The sequence below is a fragment of the Carassius gibelio genome, chromosome B6, assembly GCF_023724105.1.
Source record: "Carassius gibelio isolate Cgi1373 ecotype wild population from Czech Republic chromosome B6, carGib1.2-hapl.c, whole genome shotgun sequence".
NCBI classification, from domain to species: Eukaryota; Metazoa; Chordata; class Actinopteri; order Cypriniformes; family Cyprinidae; genus Carassius; species Carassius gibelio.
Window position 1 is genome coordinate 1883853 of NC_068401.1, and position 24478 is coordinate 1908330.

At 38.1% G+C, this 24478-nt stretch overlaps 1 protein-coding gene across 2 annotated transcripts; it reads left to right on the plus strand.

Annotated features, from left to right (window-relative positions):
• Window positions 1-226: 226 nt before the first annotated feature.
• Window positions 227-14910, plus strand: znfx1 (zinc finger, NFX1-type containing 1). Of its 2 annotated transcripts, none has more exons than XM_052558840.1 (15): window positions 227-367; window positions 1320-1399; window positions 1500-2962; window positions 3651-3937; window positions 4191-4429; window positions 4614-4736; window positions 5085-5233; window positions 5931-6074; window positions 6714-6825; window positions 7589-7869; window positions 9104-9243; window positions 9868-10168; window positions 10262-10372; window positions 11305-11400; window positions 11536-14910. In XM_052558840.1, the coding sequence occupies exons 2-15, from the start codon at window positions 1330-1332 to the stop codon at window positions 13987-13989; spliced, it is 5970 nt and encodes a 1989-aa protein (XP_052414800.1). In that variant the 5' UTR covers window positions 227-367; window positions 1320-1329; the 3' UTR covers window positions 13990-14910. The 2 variants fall into 2 exon arrangements, with proteins under 2 accessions (XP_052414800.1, XP_052414801.1); XM_052558841.1 differs by lacking the exon at window positions 227-367 and adding an exon at window positions 984-1008.
• Window positions 14911-24478: the final 9568 nt, after the last annotated feature.

The window sequence follows — 24478 nt, forward strand, 5'->3', positions numbered from 1 at the left end:
ACCACTCTATAATATTGAGAAAATCTTACTATTATAATAATTTTAATTAATTTTGATTTAAATGTATTATGTTGACTGATGTGACCAATGCACTCTGTCTGGGTGTTCTTTTGAACTTTGGACTCAAATCCGCAATATTGGGATACATCGATTGTGACAACTTGCCCCGGTCTCCTACTGCGCATGTCTGTACATCTCTCCACGGCAACCGAGTCTTGTTTTTTCCGTTCATCACTTTCGGTTCTGACTCATCGAAACCGGCTGACGGTCCACCCACAGAAGAGAAACGAAACTAAACCGGTAACGTTCGCTATTTAAAGCCACCGAGGAGATGAAGACGCACTGTTACTGAAGAAACCGTAAACAGGTGAGTGCTGAAGATCATATTAAATGAGGATCGCTTTGTTTACATTATTATTTATATTTGTTTTCATTTGCCGCTGCTGGTTTAACCGGTCTCAAATAGAAACAGTTGTGGGGTTGTATTTTTTTTACCGAGTCATTTAATTATTAAATACATTTTTAAAAGAGATAACGCGAATAATATTCTAATTTCACTATATATTAAATTAAAAAAAAATTAAAATTAAAAATAATTTATTCATTTAGCAGACGCGTTTATCCAAAGCGACTTACAGTGCTATATATATATATATATATATATATATATATATATATATATATATATATATATATATATATATATATATATATATTAACAGTAATAGATCATTTGGAAAAAATAATATAAAAACGTTTAATCGTATATGAATGTTATACGCAGACACAAACACATAGCCTGTACACACATACATACGTGTGTGTGTGTGTGTGTGTGTGTGTGTGCGTGTGCGCGCGCGTGCGCATATATTGTTGTCTAATCGGTGTTGATTTGACATTGTCGTTTAACGAGAAATGAAACTGAAATTTCACACAATCAGTAATTCAATAATGTGTCCGGTTCAGGTAGCAGCTCAATTTGACTTAGAAGACTAATCGTGTATGAAAGTAGGTTAATTGACAATATTTACTCTTATAAGATAAAGGAAGTACTTTGAAGTTACAGGCATTTTATGAAAGTTTGCTTGCATGTTTGCAATGTTTGAAGAAATGCACTTACTTACTGTTTTGCAAATGTTAAGGATGATTCAAGAAATGTATTTAAGTGACTGAGAAAAACTAAAATGTGTGAAAGTCATTGCATTATATCCAGGGTTTAAACCGGAGAGATGTCCACATAGAGGGGAGTGAAGGTATAGCAGATATCTACAGAGATTCATTATTTTCTATGATATGTGTTTGGTATAATCGCTCTGCAGATATATTAGAATGGTAAATCCAAGTGGAGGAGGAGGACAGCACAGAGGAAGAGGAGGCTCCAGTGCCCCTCAAAGAAGAGGTATAGGTTTATACTACTTTGCATTGCCTTATTTTACTTGGTCACTCAGTATGTATTCTTATTACTTATACACCCCAATATCTATTTTTTTTTTCAACAGATGGCTCTGTGCCTGGTCGAAGACAAGCAAGCAGGTCTCCCAGTCAAAGCAGAGGAGGTGGAGAAGGAGGAAGAGGAGGAGGAAGAGGAAGAGGAGGAGGAGAAGGAAGGGGTCGAGGTCACCAACAAGCCAGTGGAAGTACAAATAGCCAAAGGGAACGACGGCCAGTTGAAAAAGTTCAAGGGGGAGGAGGAGACGGGAGGGGACAAGGACAGCGGAGAAGAGATAACCAGCACCATCATCAAGAAAAGCCAAGTGGGAACAACACCCACCGCCCTGTGATAAGAGGAGGCCTAACTAATTCATCTTTGCACTCTCGAGGGTTTGGGAGACCTGTTCAAGGACTCATGTATCAACATTATGTAAATTATTTACTTCCAGCTCCTTGCCATCCTGAAAACACGGTTCACCAACAAGCCAGTGGAAGTACGACTGATGGAAGAGTTGGGCCACAAGGTGAAGAACCTCAAAGAGGAAGAGTAGAAGCTCAGAGAGGTAGAGGGGGGAATGGGAGAGGAAGAGGAAGAGGAAGAGACGGCACCCCTGAAGTACGCAAACTGGGGTATAAAACGCTTGAAAGCCTACTGGAGAAAGACGCATCCGAGGTGGCCATCACCCTTTCATCTAGCACCGGGCTCAAGAATCTGCTTGATGACAATATGATGAGAAGCGACCTGGTGCAGCTGGTTTGTCAAGTTCTCTGCAAGGCCTTCGAGTCTCGAATTGACCGCAAGATCGTACTGCACTTAGCTGGCATCGTTAAGGACTCTCCGTTTTTCCAGTACGGTCTGCCATATCATGTGAATGGAATGATGTCGGACAACGTGCAAGCTCGAAGGCAGCAGTATCCCCAACATCTGAGCAACATCATCAGCCTTCTCTCCGAAGTTGTCAACATGTTTCCTCACAGCTCTATCCAGTCAGTTTCCATGTTGGTGGCTCTTTTGAAACGCACCGTCAACCAGTTGCGTGCATCTGGGGTGGATATTCTCCACAATACTGATGAAGACTTAGAGAAGGTGCAGGGTTTGGTGGACCATCTCCAAGAGAAATCAAGGGAAGGCACCTTGCGGTCAGATAACTACTCTTTCCTGGCACCCGACGAGGATGCCCCACCTGGGGAAGAAGACTTCAGGACAATGAGCATCTATCCAACCATTGAGGAGTTCCACCTAGACCAGAAGCCATTCCTGAGACCCAACATAATGTCTCAAAGCTTCCCTAATGCTCGCATTTATCTAGACACACACTTCCGACTTCTGCGTGAAGATTTCGTGAGGCCGCTGAGAGATGGAGTCAGGGAGCTCCTGAGGGTCCAGCACAGTGAGACAGTCGATGGAATACCAATGAAAAAGAGGCGTTTCGATGACATCAGAGTCTACCATGACACCCGATTGATTTTGCCACTCTGCACATCAACGGGAATTGCCTACAAAGTACAGTTTAACTCACGGCTTCTTGAGGTAATCACAAATTACAAGTTTTCCGAGATAACTCCATGTACTCTATAGCTCCCAAACATGTCCACCTACTAGGGATACACAGTTTGGAAAGATTTTGCCGATATCCGATATTTTTTTAAAGTAATTTTGGCTAGTAGCAATGGCGATACCAATTTATTAACACCAAGTCTCTTCTGTGCAGAAATTATATATTACACATTAATGAATAAATCTGTGAAATTACATGTGAGTTATTAGTCTTATCGGCAAGGAATATCGGCCAATGCCGATATTTTCATTTTAAGCAATTATTGGCTGATTCGGATTATATTGTGCACCCCTGCCTCATTCTTTAAGTTTATTTCATTGTATCTTCTCTTACAGTTTGTCCGATATTCCTTGCCGATAAGACTAATAACTCATTTTTTTTTTTTTATTTATTTTTTTTTTTTATTTGTTATTATTTTTTTATTGTTATTTTTTGTATAATTTTTATTTATATAAATATTTTTGTAACCAGTGTTATTTTACCATTATTGATATACTATTATAGTTGTTATTAATATTTTATGTGAGTTATTAGTCTTATCGGCAAGGAATATCGGCCAATGCCGATATTTTCATTTTAAGCAATTATTGGCTGATTCGGATTATATTGTGCACCCCTGCCTCATTCTTTAAGTTTATTTCATTGCATCTTCTCTTACAGTTTGTCCGGTGGGAAAATTCCAAACGTTTGCTTTACGGATCTCTTGTCTGTCTCTCCATGGACAACTTCGAAACCTTCCTGTTCGCCACCGTTACCGATCGGGATCCAAAGCTACTGAAGCAGGGACAGGTCCATCTCTGTTTTTCTTCTGACAGCAGGGCCAGGTTGGCCAGTGTTCAGCCCTCGGACTCCTTCCTGATGGTCGAGACTACGGCTTACTTTGAGGCCTACCGATATGTCCTAGAAGGTCTTAAGGAGCAAAACGAGAATGATGTTCCTTTTCAAAGGTATGCATAATTGTAATAGTAAATGAGAGTCTTGGCGGGTTTCTAGAGCATTGCTATCTGAATAAAGTAAAGGATTTTAAATGGTTTTTAGAGTGTTTTGTGGTTGCTTTGTTATTTTAGACGATCCTAGGTGGTATTAAGTCAAAAGTACTCACTGCCAAGGTTTTGTATCATCAGTTCCAGGTCTGAACAATAATAATAATAGTCCTGTTTAATTTGGTAAACACCACACCGCACATTTTTGTTGTTTTAGGTACATAGTGGAGTGCAACACAGATGTAGATCCTCCAGCTTACCTTCAGGTGGAGGGAAGGTCATATGATCTGTCTAGCATCATGGCAGAAGGAAAGGAGAAGATTCCACCCTTTAACCCCTTGACCCCACATGCCTGGCCAGATGAGGAAAAAATGGGTCTTGATGAAAGCCAACTTCAAGCACTTAAACTTGCCTTAACCAATGAACTGGCCATCATACAGGGACCACCAGGAACAGGTGACTAATCTGTGACTAGAGGTTGCTGTGAACCTATATAATACTCTCGAGACCGAGTTTGCAAATATGCACAAAAATGGATGCAACCTGTTTCTGGAATGCAAAGATATCTGGTTTTGTTATGCTAGATTGCTCTTTTTCTAAACTGTACATTTGAGAATCCTGCTTGTTTTACTCTTTGCAGGGAAGACGTATGTAGGCCTGAAGATCGCTCGGGCTTTGCTAGAGAACCATGAGGCCTGGTCCAATGGTTGTCCTATGCTGGTGGTCTGCTATACCAATCATGCCCTTGACCAGTTTCTGGAAGGTACGGTGCTAATATCTATATCTGTGTGGTATTTATAAAACCTTGTTGCTTAAGCACTTTGTGGAGGAAACAAGGGTAGGTCACAAATGAGATCTCTCAGTTGTTTCTAAGAGCCAATGATAAGATAAAATGAAAGGCAAATAGAGATGACTCCTACTTCCGAGTTCTTGCTTATAATAAAAATTAACCAGTTATTACACATGTCGTGTCTCAGATGAGATTTTCTTTTTAGCATTTGAGGGACTTTGAGCTTTATGGCTTCTCCAGAGAGTTTGTTGTACTCCAGTAAAAGATAACTCTACAGCTTCGTGTATGAAATAATGAGATATTTCATAACTTTTGTCCCAGGCATCCATGGATTTTTAAAAGAGGGCATAGTAAGAGTTGGAGGACGAAGTAACAGTGAAACTCTAAAGCCCTTCGGTCTGAGGGAGCTGACCAGGGCATCAAACTTCCGCAAAAATTTGCCACAGCACCTGAGGAGAGCCCATCATGATGTGAGCCCTCTATTATGGACATAACTCAGATTTCATTATGACTTTTATTTTATTTAATTTATTTTTATTTTTTTTTATTTTTTTATTGTTATTTTTTGTATAATTTTTATTTATATAAAATATTTTTGTAACCAGTGTTATTTTAGCATTATTGATATACTATTATAGTTTTTATTAATATTTTATACTTTTTTTTTTTTTCATTATAACTTTATTTAAGATTTTGTAAATTTGTGTTTTGTCATTTTGATTTTTTTTAAATCTATTTTAAAATTTAAGTTATTTTAGTACTTTATTAAAACTAAAAGAAAAGGATAAATGTTTTCTTGGCACATAGCTGAAATAAAATAAGTAAGTGTCTTTATATTTTTTATTAATTAATTTAGCAGTTGCTTTATTTCAAGTGATGGAGTTTTATTATTGTTATTATTATTAATAATAATTTTAGTTTTAGTTAACCATAATAACCCTCAAGTTTTGAATAAAAAAAAGTTAATTTTTTTTTTGATCTGTTTGTTTTTTAAACTGTTCCTAAAAAACATTAAATATCTAATTAATGTAATGTTTAATAGAATAATTAGATGCAAGGTGTGATTATGCTATGTGCATGTTTTTATTAGTAAATCATTCTTGTAAAATTGGAAGTTGTGAGAACAGTTATATGGCAGTTATGTTCTAATGTGCTGTATGTGCACAGATCTACACACAGATGGAGGCGTCGCAGGAGCTCTTAAGGAGACAGTCTGTGCAGCTCGAGTGCAGCTTGCGTGGCGTCCTTAAAGAAGACTTCCTGGAGAAATACATCTCTCCTCAGCACTGGGAGAGTCTGTGTCTACAGCCAGTGAGTGCCACACACACACACACAAAGTCTCTGTAACACTTTGCCACAGTGTAGTGCATACAGATCACGATGAAGCTATATTTTGCATTCTTTTGCATTAATCTTTTACCCTGAACACCTGAGCTACATAATGGCACAAGCTAAAATGTTGTTTGATTTGATTCACTTTTGTCAGTTATAATCAGACAATCATTCTTTAAAAAGTGAATTATGTTGCAATTTCCAATGAGACTGCATTTGGCTTTCAGCAGCTGTGAATTTCAGACCTATAAATCTACTGTACCGTATATGATGTGCGAATTTCTAAGGCTTTTTACTTGGCTGTAAAACCTGTTACACAAAACCTGCTGCTCACAATCAACTCCATGCCTTCTGTTGTCTAATTAGTAGTTTATACTGTTTTTGGTTTCTAGTTATTTAAGTGTAATTCAGCTGTGGCTTCGCGTGTTTTTAAGTTAAAAATTTTTGCTCAGTTTGGGCCTCCGAATAAAACTGCTGTTTTTTCCTCCATATTCACACTATATCATATTACATGTGATCCTGGAGCACAAAACCAGTCATAATGGTCACTCTTTTGAAAAAAAATAAGCTTTCCTTTGATGTTAAGTATTTGCACATTGTTCGTTCCTTCTGTGTTAGGTGTTGGATGGATTCGAGAGTGTGGGGAAAAAGAAGCCTTCAATGATAGCGGAGTGGCTCGGCATCGGATTCTCTGGGTTTTTGCAGGGGCCACAACCAACAGATGGACCGGGTGAGAGACTAATAGACTAACAATATTCAATTTTATGCTCTGTATGTGGTAAAATAAACTGTGGATTGAAAAATACTCCACAGCATCATTAAAGTTGCATTCTTTCAGTGCATGCTCATTAAAGAAAGGAATGGATGTTTTATGGGAATTCCTTCATTCTTTTTTATATATCACAGTGATTTTCTCTCACCACTGAGATTAGTAGTATTTCTTATCATTTATAAATTAATGCAACAACTGCCAAACTATTTATAAGACAAATAATTGTGCATTACTTAGTTATTGGCATTAATGCAGTGATAGTAATATATTATTTTCTGTTGCTAATCTAGATCTCCTACTGGTTTAGGCCTAGTCTATCTGTGTTTCCACTTGTGATCAGTTTTCATGACCAAGCACATCATTTATAGTGTTCCTGTAGCTCAACTGGTAGAGCATTGCGTTGACAAGTGCAAGGTTGGGGGTTCGAATCCCAGGGAACACATGATTGTAGAAAATTTTTAGCCTGAATGCAATATAAGTTACTTTGGATAAAAGCATCTGCTAAATGCATAAATTTATTTCTTCATGTTGATAAAGCCCAAATGTGCTGGTCATCCGTCACGATATGTTGATTTTAAGCAAACAAGACATTTTCTTAAGTTTTGTGCAAGCTGAAAAGGTGGTTTTTCAAGGTTAATACAAAGGCTTACATCACGAATCTGAACAATGAACGTATGCCAGAAGAATAAATGGCAAATTCAGCATCGCAATCCTTTGTCAGAGGTGGCAGATGAAGACGGGGCACAGCTGGAGGATGAGAAACTGATCGATATCGATGAAGAGGCGGATCTGATCCAGGCCGAGAGGATTGTGGTGGATGCGGAGGACAGGGATAAAGACTGGAAAAAGCTGAGACGAGAAGAGAAAAACATCGCTGACATGGCTGAGCTGATGCTGGCTATGAACCTGAATGATGCTGAACCACAAGAACCAGCCCAGACCCAGGATCAGGCTCAGGTCCAGAATCAGGCTCAGAATCAGACTGAAGAGGAGGAATGGGAGGTATGAGAATTCATGCATTATTTAACCATTTATACTGGATTGAAAAATATTAATAAACTTGTATATACTTGAGTAAAATCATATATATATATATATATATATATATATATATATATATATATAGACAATAATTTTACATTTAATTAAATATCCAATTTAAATTATATTATTTATAATAACTAATATTAGGTAAACTTTTGAGGAGATTATATTAACTGAGATGACATGGAACTAATTGCAAAAAGCATTTGTACCAGCGCAGGACTATTTATAACAAACTGAAGATGGTAAACGCCAATTAAGCATTTTTTTAAAGAATTTCAATTGATTTAAAAATGAATGTTATAATTGATCTTTGGATGTAGGTCTCAGAATTTTTTTAAAATTTTAAATAAAAAAAATATGACATTGTATTTATATTTAAATAGAGTATGAACTTTTTACAGTTTTTTTTTTACAATCACTATAACAGTTTTTTAAATACATTTACCAAGTTTCCTTAACTCTTAACGCACCAACACACCTAAAACACACAATTGGCAAAAAGGTTAATTTCATGCTCAAAATCACACATTGTAAACTAAACCCCAAAACTAATTTTCAAAATACATTAATAAACTAATACAATACACTATGTCTAACAAAACACTGCAAACATGTTTCAAAATCGAATAATTATTCAAAACACTGTTCTCTTCCAACAGGAACATTTAGTCAATCATGACACTATGACAAAACAAAAACAAAACAACAACACTATCATCAGCTAAAATTACAGAAACTGCATTATTTTATGTGTCAGGCCTGTGTTGAAGCCTCTCTACATTTTTGTTTTGTTGGGTTTAGTAAATGCATGCATTTTGTTTCTTTTGCTGCAGAAATTCAATACAAAAAAATGAATGACCATCTCAGAGTAGCTTTATAAAATGTACAGTTTATGTAAAAAAAATAAATAAATACAGACACAGGATTGCTGCAGTAAAGACTTTATTTGCAACAGGATATTAGAAAAGGAGCGAAAACAAAAATATGAGAAAAGAAATGCAATACAGCTCTCATTTATTTATATTTTATGTCATTATGTGAAAATACTAAATTTACAGCACAGAAAAATATTTTTACTTGAAAATATGTTACGCTGTCATTTCATATTGATTGTAAAGCATTGCTGTGCACCGTGTGTGTGTGTTGTTGTGAGGAGCTCAGTGCTACTGTTCTGCTGATGTGTGCTTAGATTCAAGGCCACCAGAAAAGAAAAATGAAGCATATGGCTAAAAAAGAGCTGAGGAAGACTTCAGCTATGAGTGAGGAAGAAGAAACACAAATCAGCAATGTGTGGATCCTCAGTCTGAAAGACAGATGGAGACTGTATCGGTAAGACACACACACTCACACACATGTTTGTTTTAGTGAAAATTGGGGACATCCCATAGGTGTAATGGTTTTTATAATGTAGAAACTGTATATTCTATGGCCCTTCACCAACCCTACACCTAACCCTAACCCTCACAGGAAACTTTGTGCATTTTTACTTTCTCAAAAAAACTCATTCTGTATGATTTATAAGTGTTTTGAAAAATGGGGACATGGGTTATGTCCTCATAAGTCACCCTCTCCTTGTAATAACTGTGTCATACCCATGTCATTATACAGAGTTGTGTCCTGATATGTCACAAAAACATGCCCACACACACACACACACAGACGTTTGTTTTTTGTGAAAAAATTTTTGTGTTCATCCCATAGGCGTAATGGTTTTTATACTGTACAAACTGTATATTCTATGGCCCTACACCAACCCTACACCTAAACCTAACCCTAACCCTACCCCTAACCTGCACACACACACACACACACACACACATTCCCTGCACTAGATGGCAGCATTTACCTACAAACTTCTTAATGCCACTCCAGTGAACTAACAAGATTCAAAATGCAAAACATAAACCAGCTAGATTAGATTCATGCTATTAACATCTTTCTTTTCTCCTTCAGTCTTTGGGTTTTGCGCTATCGGAGTGATCTTCGCACTAAGGCCCTCGCCTCTGAGCAGGACTATCAGGACGCAGCGGAGAGGCTCAATGAAATCCGGCGTCGTGAGGATCTGTGTGTGCTGCAACAGGCTCTGGTCGTGGGTATGACCACCACAGGAGCGGCTAAATACAGACAGGCTCTACAGGAGCTGCAGCCCAGATTGGTGATAGTGGAGGAGGCGGCGGAGGTGTTGGAGGCGCACACCATCACCACCCTCAGCAAAGCCTGCCAACACCTCATACTGATCGGAGATCACCAACAGGTAGAAAGCCCTTCAGTTATTTGAAATATAATTACATTAGATATTTGTAATGTGTAAACAACCATGATGTTAATGCTATTTTAATCTGCACAGTTGAGGCCTAGTGCAACAGTGTACGACCTTGCGAAGAATTTCAATTTGGAGGTGTCTATGTTTGAGAGGCTTGTCAGAGTCAACTTTCCATTTGTGCGCCTTAACTACCAGGTTAGTTTCTGTTCATTTCCATTTAAGGGTAGTGCTTTATTTTACAGTCCTTTTCCAAATGTACATACTATGTACTTGTTATAGTAATTAAAATAACTGGGTAATAACTAGGACTTAGACCTGAACCCTAAAATTGGTACTCACCGTGAACCTAACCCTCATCCTAATACAAATTTCTTGATATTTACTCAACCCCATGTTATCCAGGATCTAAATGTCTTTCTTTCTTCTGTCGAAAGGAAATTTGGGTTTTTGGAGTAATTTTCTCCTTATAGTGGACTTAAATATGGATCAATGTGTTGAAGGTCCAAATTGCAGGTTAAAATTGCAAAGGAATTAGGGTCTTATCTAGCAAAATTACAATAATTTCCCCCCAAAAAGAGCCCTTTGATGTTTCATTGAAACTGCAGTTCGGACAAATCCAAAAAAATCAAGAAATGTTTTCCACAAAAACCTAAATTGCTTTTCAACTAAAAAAAAAATTGCTTTTTCAACTGAAGATAGAAAAACATGAACATCTTTGATGAGTAGATTATCAGAAAATGTTTAATCCTTGAAGAGTCAACCAATCCTTCAACCCACCTTATACTACTAGTTCTTGGGCAAGTACACTATAAGTACATGTACTGTAAAATAAAGCGTAAACCCTAACCATAACCCATTTGGTTACCTTATATTATCAGTACTTTCTTAGACAAGAACACTGTAAGTATAAGTAAGTACTGTAAAATAGTGTAACCCCTAACCCATGTATTTACTCATTATTAGTAGTACTTTCAAGAAAGAACACTGTAAGTATAGGTAAGAGCACAAATTATAATAAAGTGTAACCCATATGATTTCATATTTATTGATGTCAGTCATTTTTCTAGTGAATCGCGCAACATAAATAACAATCCTGTTCTGTATATTTCTTTTGAAATGAATTCTAGCATCGCATGAGGCCAAGCATCGCTCGCCTGTTGACTCCTCATATCTATGAAACTCTGGAAAACCACCCTTCTGTGCTTGAGTATGACAATGTTAAGGTAAGTCATTTAAGCAAATACAATTGCAAAACCTTTTATTATAATATTACATAAGCCTAGACACTTATCACAGTTTGCCTAAAAAGTAAATGATGTACTATTATACACCTGACACTTGCATCTTATGGTCTACAGGGGCTTTTGACAAATCTCTTTTTTGTGGATCATGGTCACTATGAGCAAGAGATTAAGGATGGACGGAGCCACCAGAACCCTCATGAGGCGCAGTTTGTGGTCGCGCTTTGCCGCTATTTGCTGCTCCAGGGCTACAAGCCTTCCCAGATCACCATTCTGACAACATACACCGGACAGCTTTACTGTCTGCGTAATCTAATGCCCTCTCAGAAGTTTGCTGGAGTTAAAGTCCATGTCGTTGACAAATATCAAGGGGAGGAGAACGATATTATCATATTGTCTCTGGTGCGCAGCAATCTACAGAGGAAAGTTGGCTTCCTGAACATATCAAACCGTGTATGTGTTGCCCTTTCGCGTGCTAAGATGGGTCTGTATTGTATCGGAAATATGGAAATGCTCAGCTCCGTTAAGCTGTGGAGCAACATCCTTCACACTCTGAGAGAGCAAGGACAAGTGGGTCGTGCTTTGACGCTAAGTTGTCAGAACCATCCGGATAAACAGATCCTTGTATCCTGCAGTGATGACTTCAAAGGTGCTCCTGAAGGTGGTTGCGATCAGCCCTGCGATTACCGCCTGGATTGTGGCCATGTCTGCACCCGTATGTGCCACCCATACGATGCTGAGCACAAGAAATACAAGTGCACTAAGGACTGCCCTAAGGTGCTTTGTGAGCTGGGCCACAGATGTACACGTCGCTGTCACCAAGAATGCGGTAAATGCCAGGTACGTGTAGACAAGATAATTCCATCATGCAAGCACAATCAGAAGGTGCCTTGCCACCAAGACCCTGAAACATTTGTCTGTCAAGAGCCTTGCCAAAAGACCCTCCCATGCGGCCATCCCTGCAAGACAGCGTGTGGAGTGACCTGCACCACTCAATGCATAGTAAAAGTTGAAATGCAGCTGAAATGTGGACATATGCAGGAAGAACCATGCCACATTTCCAGAGACCACAAAAGAGAGCCAAACTGTAGATCTAAATGTGGCACCACCTTGAAATGTGGCCACTCTTGCCCGGGAACTTGCTATGGATGCTGTCAAGGTCGCCTGCACAAAGCATGCACCCACAAATGCCAAGAAACCCTGGTGTGTTCTCATAGGTGTCGGGAACCTTGTGTAAGAGATTGTCCACCATGTTCGGTTCGCTGTGAGAACCGTTGCGTCCACAGCGTCTGCATGAAGACTTGTGGTCAGCCTTGCACCCCTTGCAATGAACCCTGCGAATGGCAGTGCCCTCACCACAGCTGTACCAAGCTGTGTCACGAACCATGCGACCGTCCGCCTTGTTCTGTTCCCTGTAACAACACCTTGCCTTGCGGACATCTTTGCATAGGTCTCTGTGGAGACCCTTGTCCCAATAAGTGTCGCATTTGCGATAAGGATGAGGTCACAGAGATCTTCTTCGGCAATGAAGATGACCTGAATGCTCGTTTCATTCAGCTTGAAGATTGCAAGCACCTGTTCGAGGCTACAGGAATGGATCAGTATATGAATCTTGACGAAAACCAAGGCGCTGAACTGGATCAAAGGGCGATCCGACTCAAGGATTGTCCGAGGTGTCGCACTCCCATTCGTAGAAATCTTCGGTATGGCACTCACATCAACCGCAGCCTGGCAGCCATTGAGATGGTCAAGGAGAAGATCAATGGTCCGCCGGATGAGATCAAGGAAAAGCAGGAAGTCCTTAGCTTGCAACTGCGTAGGAAGGGGAATTTAAAGAAGCATCTTCCTGACAATTTTGACTTACTTAAAGAGAAGCTCAAAACCAATGACCTTTCACTCCAACAACTTTGGCATCTCGAGAACTTGATGACCTACCTGGAGAGTGTTGGGAAACTGAAAGCAATGCAAGAAGAACACATGTCTCCCCTTCTGGACAAAGTTTTGCCGTTCTCTAGGAAAGTTGAAGAAGTCTTGAAATTCCTCTTATATCCGACTCAGAGGTTTTCAGACCAGCAGATTGCAGATCTCGAACGTGAATTGAAGAGACTCTCCTACCTGGCTGAGCTCAACGTACGCTGTGGTATGTCAATGATCAGAAGTAGTGTTTATAGCACAGAGATACAGGAACTAAGAGAGATCCTGGAGGACACGTTGCCTTTCTCCGAGGGTCTAGAACGTAGAGTCAAGCAGATGTTTACGAACCTGGACACCAAACTGCCTCGCAGCGGTCTGGGTATAACTGATGAAGAGAGGAAGTTAATACTCAAAGCCATCGGTTTGAATAAAGGCCATTGGTACAAATGTCCCAATGGGCACGTGTATGCAATCGGTGAATGTGGGGGTGCAATGGAACAAAGCAAATGCCCTGAATGCGACGCTGCTATTGGCGGCACTAATCACAATCTCATTCAGGGAAATGCTGTGGCGACTGAGATGGATGGCGCAGAGCATGCTGCCTGGTCAGATGCTGCCAACTTGGCAAACTTTGACCTGCAAAACTTTGAAGAATGAAATTCTTAGATAATGTTGTCTTCTGTCTGCTGATAGGGTTTTAATCTGGTTTAACACCAATCATGAAATGCTGTTTTTAATCAGGTAAGGCAGTATAGTTGCAGCAAGTTGTGATTTAACAGTTAGCAAGAGCTTTCAAAATGCACGTTTACCACGGGTGTAGTCAGGGTTTAAAAGATTAGTGAGGACTGGGTGGGAATTGTGCTGTAATAACCCCACATACAACTCATTATATACACTTAATACTTTAAAAGAGACCGATATGTAGATGTTTGTGAAAGATGTTTTCTCTGTTTTAGAGGAATGATGCACAATTGTTGTTTTATTGCGCACAACTAGTCTATCTCTTGAAGAAATGCTTCTCCCACTTGAATTTTTGATCCTTGATCAATTCTGTAATTTTAGCTTCCTAGCAAATTTCCATTAACATAAAATATCGACAAACATGTAGATTATACTTGATTTGCTCAAGTCAGATTAAAAATTGGTGACTTGAGAGTCAAAATTGTTGCTACTGCCTGCTAAATGAACAATATCTGCATCTTGTTTACTCCTCAAAGCCTCTTTTTTTGCTCCCATTTCATGCTTGGTGTGTGGAACCTAGTTAGCAATGCTCTGCACACTTCAGTTCATTAGCTTTTAAAAACATTCTGGAATTATAACAACAGTGATAAAATAGGCACTTTGTGGTTGTTTGTATAACATATAGCATTTATTATGGAAATCAGTCTCATAAAATAGCTATATAGTTGTGGTCCTGAATGCTGGATCCTGATTGGTCAATATGGCTAATGTACTTAAATGTGCTTCATCTAGATCTGTTAACATACAAAGTGAAATTACTAGCCATTAACAACTTGTTATTAACTGTATATGCTCACAGAAAATATAGCACTTAATAAAATCATGTTTTAATGAAAATGTGTGTCATTCATGTTTTAAGATGGTAACTTTCATAAAAGCAACTTGGCCTTTTTAGCTAATGCTTTTGGTTTGAAGTATATACTAAAGCTCATCACTGGCTTGATTTCACTTGGTGGCAGCAGTGTAACATCAACAACTCTCAGCAGTATACATGTGTGCTTTCCATAACCCAAGTTGTGCTTTCTCTCATGTACGTTCAGACTCTGACCTGCATCAAGAAACACACTGGTCTCTGTCAACTTCAGCAGGTTTATTCTCTGCTGATATCTGCCTAATAATAAAGCATTACCTGAGCTCTTAGCCTAAATCACAGAGTGAGTCCAGAGGCTAGGCTGGGACGGCTTCCATTTAGGCTTCCCAGCAGCTTACATCAGTTCATTATGTGATGAATGTCGTCCTGTCATAACATAAACCTGAATGCAAAGTCGGCACTTTCTGCACAGGAACACAGGGGTGGGGTGGAGAAGCATCAACAACGACAAAAACTGTTGTGTCAGGATGCGAAGGAAAAGCAAGCAGGAGTTTAAGCATATTTCTGAGGGACAGTATTTACAGCCGGTGATTTTATAGGCCGGAAAAAGCAAGTGAAGCAAAATGCAACAATTTCTTGTCTTTTTTTTTGCATTAGTTTAATGCATCATGGGTGTCTAAGAACATCCCTTAATTGTGGTAAAAATCTATCTTCTAGTGCTTTATTGCTTTTGTGCAATGGCACGAGCAGCTATACAATAAAAGACAGCAATTTTTTATAAATCATTGAGCGATGATGACAAAAGTTGTTTTGCTAATTAATTTAATTGATTTATTTAGCTGTACAGTATTTACTGTTGCCACAGATCAACACAGCATTTTGGCAGCTTTATGCATAATTGGCGTGAAGTGACAGTTTCCAGGAGTCAGTTTTTCAATGGCTTCACACTCATCTGCTCATTATGGATGTGACTGTTTGAATTCAAGGACAGATTAGCACAGGACCCTAGTCGGATGCATGATTGGGGGAGGGATCGAGTATCTATGCATGATAGTTCGTCAGAATTAATCATTGTGTTTAATGGAGAGGATCGAAGTGACACATAGAGATAAGCACATGCTACTGTAACTCCTGCTGTCCAACCCGAGGACTAATGGAATTAGGGTTCAAGTACCACAGTATGCATATGGAGAAAAGCATGTTACAACACCATAGAAAAAAGTAGGGTTTTGGTTGAATTTGGGACATATTGAATATGATTGGAGGTGCTCATAACAAAAAATATCATTGTACTATGAAGTTTTATTGAAATGTAGTTATTAACCATTATAAAATAAATAAATTAATTAAAATTCATATTTTTAATTATGCAAAAAATTAACATTTTACATTTATACATTATCTGCATCAAACACTTGACAGTGGAATTGCTAGTTTGCCACAATTTATTTGCTTGTGATACAGAAATGTTTATGTAATATTACAAAATAAGTTATTTTGTTGATTATATATTGTTTATTATATTATCTGAGTAAAACAAAAAAGCTGGAAAACCCTAGTATATATGGTTATCATTCAATCCCAATGTATATTGATGATATACCATATGTATACAAGTTCTATATTGATTAGCTCAATTGAGAATTGGAAGAGAAATGCTTGAGTTATTATTATTTTATTATTTTATGCAGATTTTGCTGTCTTAGAAAATCTTAGCACACTTTGAGACATTTTTGAGATTTCTTCTGAGAAACATCGGATATGCTTAAAATTTTAAGGCCTGAAGTCTCGTTTTTTTCTCCATTTAACCTCATTGCTTTCTAAGAGACACTACTGGATAAAAATAGCTCTCATATGCAATCTGTGATTCTCTGGGAAGCAGTGGTTTATCTGTTCAATGAGTGCAAATTGTTCTCTCTTTTAGCATCAGTAGATGTGCATGTCATTATGATATCTGTGGCTGTTTTCCGCATTGCATTTATCAAACCCGCCTGGCTGGAACAAACTGATTAAAATTTCATTGGGCCCTGTGGTGACCAGCTATAAGCTTTCATGAAATAATGTGCATGTGTAGTGTAAATGTGAAGTTACAACTTATCCACTCTTGACTTGTTCTGTATGTGTGCTCGACCGGCTCATTTCAACAGTGCGGCTGCTTTAATTAATGTTGGATTATGCGTCCTTTGAACAGTCACAAATTCATGTTCAAAAGAAGGTTTGTCATGTTACGAGGTGTAATTGTAAGTGGAGTCTTGGAGTGTCTTATGAAACATGGAAAAATGTCTGAACTTTTAATAATGTAGTTACCAGAGGGAACAGTATATAGGGGGAGAAAAAGAAAAGAATTAACCTGTTTAATACTAGGTTCGGTCATTCCAAACCTGATGAGAAACAACACCATTAACTTACCAAATCTACTCCAGTTATGCATTCATTACGAAACCCGCTTGTTGCAACAAGAATTTCCATTCATTTCTGGATAATGCCTGAGATTGTTGCTGAAATATGTGGTTTGGCTTTTGTAGAATTTCACTGTGGTTATGTTTTGATGGCAGATGAACATTTTGAATACTTTATTTACTGCTAGTTAACCTAATAACAAGAACATATACTTTTGTAAATTATGCAATAGCATGCAATAGTTTTCAATACTCTATTCAGCATTTAATGAATTTTCTCCTCCGTCTTCTATTTATTTTTCCTATGAGCTAGGTGCAATGCATTCTGGGTGTAAAAATACTCCTGAAAAAAAGATGAACTCTTATTTTTCTTCCAATAGACTTGCATCTGCTGAGATGATACATTTAATTCCTCACTCCCCGTTGAACTGATTTCACTTCGGCTCACGTTCTTGTCTTTTATCTATTGTAAACCAGTTCTCTGGTGACTCTCTTCTTTCTTCACACCAGTTCTGCCAGTGTATTTTGCAAAACCACTGCCAATTACAGACTCAGCAAAGCATGCTTTTAATAAGCCTTGTTTGCCATGTGAAAGAAAAACATGCATCGACATGTTTTTTTTATGAGAGGAGCGACTTCGAAAGTTGCAATTAAAATCTTGCGAAGCTGGAAGATGATAAAGTTTGAGAATCAAGATGAACAAGACTAATATTTTTGGACATTAAGATACACTGAAGCATCAGGGACAAGTTGTAATTGCAAGTTTAAATGTAGATCTTTTTCCTGTCTTTATTTTGGGGCGATGCAAAACGTGAGTCTTGTATAAAGTGGCAATTGCTATTCAACTGCTAAGGTGTTCTGTATGGTTTTTAGTGCATTATTATTCAGTTATTAGCTCTAGTTACTAGTCCCTGACCCACAAGTCTCTGTGATCATCTTGTTGGTATATAAAAATGGCTCAGATCTCTTCTTCAATTGCATCATGTTTTAATTATCCAGCAGGTGAGAAATCATTAGTCTAGTCACTACTATAGATGCTTGGCTAATCTCAAAGATCTCAAAGTAAAATCTCAGCTTTTTGTCTTTCAGATGATTGTGATTGATAGTATGTTTGACAAACAGTCTGTATTTGCAAAAGTCTTTGTTATCCGTTCAACTATAGGTTATGCTCTGCGTAATGCATGACTCTCTTCATGTCTTCAACCAGGATGACTCTCTTTTTAAGATGTTAGAAGCTTGACAGGTTTGACACGACCAGTTGAGCTTCTGGGAAAACCCTCAAGTAAGTAGAATCCATCTGACCTGAACATTGCAAATTGCACACAGATAAATTGAGACTGAGACTCACACAGGTACATGATTCTTTCACATAATAATGATGAAAAGTGATGCAAGTCACTAGATGCACGCTTTACTCAGTGCATGGGGTTTGCACTGAGTTCCTCGGTGGTCATTCAGAAACAAGGCCTGAATGTGATTTAACAGGCCATTTTAAATGTAAATGCAGTTTTGTTCATCATTCAATGCATGCCTCTCTCTTGACATGTAAATAAAATCCAGCATATTTTTGCCCAGGTAAGCATATTTACTCAGGTGTGATTCTAAACTGATTTGAATAAATGCATGAAACTCAATTTCAGCTAATGGCGGCTCACTGTTCGAGCACCTGCGGTTGAGTTAGTGAGTGACATTAAGTCGTTTTGCTGCGCTGGGGCTGAGAAATGCTTCATAACCCTGGATTCAATTCAGCATTTTCGATATGACACCATATGTGCTTTTTTGAAATAGGCAATTATGTGTGTGGGCACTTCACATTTAATGAAACATAGCCAAGAAACTGGAGCTAATGAGCAATCCTCTTCCTTATAATTTCAGTCAGCATCAGTTTACTGGAGTACGTTTCAGCTCATTTAACAGCATGATAATTCTAATCATAGTAAATAAGTGTTTATCCAAACTTATATTGGAAAAAATTAAGTATAAATATATATTGTGCATATGTTACGTTTAAGTTACACTTGTGATTTTTTTAAGATATCGATATTGAATACAATACATGATGCATTCTCTCTCTCTCTCACTCACACACACATATGTACTATGTATATACATTTTGCATTATGCAAACATGAATGACTTTTTGATATATATATATCGATTTTTAGTTGCTAGGGTGTTCTATTGTTACTAGGTGGTTGTCCAAGGAGGCTCATGTTTTATCCTTTAGTGTAAATATGATGGATTTTTTTTTTCATCTGTTTTATTGGTAGTTTATAGAAGTAGTATCATAGCTCTCCTTAACAAGCTGATGATTTGATGTATTGTGAAGGTATGATCCTCAATCTTGAGCGATAGAAATGCTTCTGCTTGCCTTTGTCCAGATATGATTGTCGTCTCAGGTTTGACACAGAAGCATCCATGCCTTAATTTAACGGATGTCTTTTATGTGTTAAAAGACATCCATGCACTATATAACTCTACAAAAGCCATTCTTTTTTTAAAAGAGACCCTGAAAATCTTGGCATGCCACCTTGGCTGAAGTTGCAACGTGCCAAGTGTACTGAATGGACGTTTGGCAGCGAGCGGGGGGGCGTCTGACAGCCTGCTTTTACATGCCTGTGTAGCTGTGTGATTTGTGCTCTGCCAAAACCATCGATCCACTCCAAATTAGAACAATTACTGCCGCCTCGCCTCCCTTTTTCCCTGCCTTTCGTTAAAAATGGCTCTGTCGATAGCACTATTTATGTCAGGATTAATGTGATGCCGACCTGACAGGATGTCATTATGTGACTATTTCATCCTGGGCTGGCAGGAGGCAAAGAATAAGACGGGATGAAACTGAATTTTATTTTTTTAAATGATGTTTTGTTTTCTCCTGGCACCATGAGAACTTCCTAGAATGAACAAATATTGTCCTGCATGTTGATTGTTTAATATGATTTTTATGCATACTCTTTATTGGTAATTGCATATGCATAGCATATTTCATGCAATTCAGTTGTTTAATTATGCAATGCAATGCAAATTTTTAACAACCCTCATTGCATCGCAGCTTAAACCAATGTATAGTCTGGGTTTTCTTTTTTGTTAACTTGTGTTTTATTTATGAACACATCCATGTTGACATCTGTCTGATTCAGTGAGTGTCTGCCAAATGAGAGATTAATTTTGTGCTAGAAAACTTTTTGATTTTAGTATGTTAGGACAAAAGATTTTTGACATTGACTGCAAATGGCATGTGAAGTGTTCTCCTTTCCTTTAAAAGTCTATTTATTTTGCCAATGTAATTATATGGCTAGTTGCATTTTTCTTTGTTTGCTTAGTTATTCCCTGCTGACTTCAGCTGGGATAATTTCAGTCAATCAGGATCAGCTGGCAGGAAAGGTTGGAAGAAGCCTCTCGATTCCTATTAGATTCGATACCAACAGGATCCAACACCAGCAGGAGGCAGATCTCGAATATATGAATTAAAGAGCTTTTCCTGTGCTCGAAATCGGCTGTGAAATGGGTTCGTTTAAGAGAACAGTTCTTAAAATAACCATTTTTCTAAATAGAAAAGTTGGACGTTAAATGTTTTTCACCGAACTGTTGATGGGAATAAAGCTTTATAACAGTAGGCATGGATCAAGTACCTTCTTCAGTGTAAGCATGTTGGATTTTTCCACCTGTTTTATAATTCTTGTCATTCTTCAGGCAATGAAACAATGAAACAATGAATAAGAAAATGTGTTGGAAATCTACTGGGCCTTTTTTATTATATAAAATGAGTAAGGAAGGGTGAAGCTGAAAGTGTATTCGTTTCCCAGGTGTGTATCTGGTCAGACCTTGAAGTGAAATGTCAATGTATAAGTCCAAACACTTTCACAGTCTGTCGGTGATTGTGAGGAAAAACTGCATGCAGAGGTTGACAGTTCTGCTTACTGTATTTGCTTGTGAAGCCACTGTCAATTTAACAAGTTAAAGTAGTTCCCCCAAAAATGTGCAGATAATGTCTTGTGAAGCCAAAAGCTGCGAGTTTGTAAGAATGCATCATTAAAGATATTATTAACGTCAAACATTTGCTTCTGGCCAGACTGCATAATCCATAATAACGCATCCCCTGTTGTCTGTCTCATCGAAATCTACTCACACATTTGTTTAGAGCTGTTTTGGTTTGTAAACGGTGCTTGATCTGTGCAGATTTCTCTCCTTATTCAGACCACTTTTCACTGGAGGAAATGTTACTATTGATTATGGACTCGGATGTTGGTTAAAACATCTTGATGATGGATTTGTTTCAGCTTTTTCAGTCTTCTCCGGATGTTAACTGATGGACTGGAGTGCTGTGGATTATTGTGATGTTTTTATCACCTGTTTGGACTCTCATTCTGACGGCACCCATTCACTACAGAGCATCCATTAGCGAGCATGCTACAGTTCTCCAAATCTGATGAAGATACAAACTCATCCACATCTTGCATGACCTGATTGCAAGTACATTTTCAGCATTTTTTCTCATAAAATATTCTTTTAGGCTTTAAAAAGAATTCAACAAGCTCTTGTTTCTTCAAATCATCCTTTGGGTCTGTTATTTTGAATGCGGCTACAAAGCAGAGCAGATTACGAATTTCACGCCGGCACACGCAGACCTCTGGTTTTGTCGTGGCATGTTGCATATGCCTTCCTGTACAGGAGCGTGTTCTTCTCTCTGAAATCAGCTGAGCGAGGTGCCCTGCGCCCGTGGGTTACTGCCAGCCGTGGTCAATGAATTTCGACAGCTGCACGGCCACAGATAGACACATTGTGTCAGGACAGCACAGGAGCCAAAGAGAGGGAGGAAAACAGAGAGGTAGAGTCTCTCGCTGCTGACCTGAGACCTGTCAAAGCCCCTTCGGCCTGCTGTGGCATCACGTCAACAACATCTGCTAACAATCTGCCTACAATTAGTCAGATGCCCGGGAAGCTTTCGTCAAGCGACACCTGTTCATTCTGCCATCGCAGGAGGAAACGTTCTGGCAGGAGGCCGAATTAAACACACCGATCTGCAGTTTCTCATTTGTTGAAGTGAAAGGCAACCTGACTGAAGTCATATTTGCTTTTTCAATACATGCTCTTCTTGCTCCTGTGTATGATTCATCTGTGCTCATAAAATCGCTCGTAATCTTTAATCAAAATGTAATAACCTGCTCTAAAATGTTCCTTTTCAGCGGACGTGATCAGTCCCTTCAGGGAAGGTCAATCTAGTTGGCATCACCTTGCTAAAGCCTTCAGGCAGCTGTTTCCAGTCTTGTAAGTACAGCTCTTATCTACTTGAATGGAAAACGAATGCATCTCTAAAATTTTAGCCATGATGATAAAATAATAAAGTGCAACAGCTGGTTTCCCGTAAGTAAAAATCCCATTCATTTTCTCAAATGGTGCATTCATTTTTTAACTTAGAAAGTTTTAGACACAAACTACAAGGTGGACTACACTATTTCAACATATTTTAAGTTTAACATAATAAAGCATACGACAACGAACTAGAAGAAAGGGATCATTGGGGTTCTATATAGAACCATAGAGTTCTTTACTCAACTCCAAAGAACCTTTTATGCTAAAAAGGTTCTATAATGACAAGAAAGAACCCCTTTGGCACAAAGGGTTCATATCTTGAATTTTGTGATCATTCACATGCATTCATAAATGCAGTTGAATAGACGAATAATGCAGTGAAAGAACGCACTCAAAATGCACACGCGCACTAGCTATGACTTCATCATGTAACTATACATTAGCCTAGATGCGTGCACTTTTAAGGCACGATTTGTTTAGTTTTTGAATATACTGTTAAAAGGCACATCATTAAAACAAAAAATACGAGTTCACATTTCACACCTAAAAAAGCGCTGAAAACTTAATTATAACTAGCTACTAAATTAGTTAAAAATGCCTATCCATATACAGCTATGATAACCCCAAACTGACTCAAATGATTCGCGAAACCGCTACGAACTCCCGAACTGATTCAAATGATTCGCGATCCCCAAATTGACTCAAATGATTCGCGATCCCGCTATGAACTCCCGAACTGATTCAAATGATTCGCGATCCCCAAATTGACTCAAATGATTCGCGATCCCGCTACGAACTCTCGAACTGATTCAAATGATTCGCGATCCCCAAATTGACTCAAATGATTCGCGATCCCGCTACGAACTCCCGAACTGACTCAAATGATTCGCGACCCCGCTCCAACTCCCAAACTGGAGTCAGATCTCTCAAATGATTCGCGATCCCGCTCCAACTCCCAAACTGGAGTCAGATCTCTCAAATGATTCGCGATCCCGCTACGAAATCCCGAACTGAATATGTATTGCAAAATCATTGCTTTCGCGCTGTTTCATTTATTTTGCTATTCTTAATTTTTGTTTGCAAAAAGCAAATGTATTTTCCTCAATACTTTAAATAAAATGTTTTAAATTTGTTTTTGTTTTTATTGTTTTTGTATATTTTAAACAATGTAAATCTTTCTGATTTATAAAAATAAAAAGTCACATACATGGATTTTTCTGGGCTAAGCCCCGGATCTCCACTCACCCTAGTACCACCCTTGGCATACAGTATACTGTTGTTATTCTCTTGTTGACCTGACTGCTTCTATTGTTCTCATTTCTAAGTCGCTTTGGATAAAAGTTTCTACTAAATGATTAAATGTAAATGTAAATGTTAATAGCAGAATTTATGGTGGAACAAAAATGACATTACCCATGATTCTGTGATGTAATCAAAACAAGCAATGAAGCTTAAAACAAACAAAACAAGAATGTTTCTATAGATGCAATAAATTTACATTAATAAGTATGCTTTTATCAGTTGCTTTTATCCAAAGCAACAAATTAGGAGCAAACCAATATTTTATTTAGTGCTAATGGACAATAGTTTGTTAAGAAGCAAGCTACAGAAGAGAATATAAAATCAATAGTTTTATTTATCGTCAGTTTGTTAATTGCAATGCTTTGAGGGAATGTATAGGTAGCTTACAAAAAGTTATTTTGTCAGGGGATGCAGTTTTTGCTCTGGGAAAGTGTTACTTCACAAATATTTTCATATTAGCATATCATGAAGCCTTATGCCATGTTGCTTCATAAATAAAAATATAACCTGAATCTGAACATTACTCCACATGCATCATAATTTCAAAAAAAAAAAAAAAAAAAAACACCTCTCGTATCTC

Excerpts from the sequence above, each read along its gene's own strand:
- znfx1 (XM_052558840.1), top strand. The coding sequence starts at position 1,330 with ATGGTAAATCCAAGTGGAGGAGGAGGACAGCACAGAGGAAGAGGAGGC. Across the intron at positions 4,737-5,084 it reads CCTTGACCAGTTTCTGGAAG|GCATCCATGGATTTTTAAAA; the intron begins GTACGGTGCTAA and ends CTTTTGTCCCAG. Across the intron at positions 9,244-9,867 it reads GACAGATGGAGACTGTATCG|TCTTTGGGTTTTGCGCTATC; the intron begins GTAAGACACACA and ends TTTCTCCTTCAG.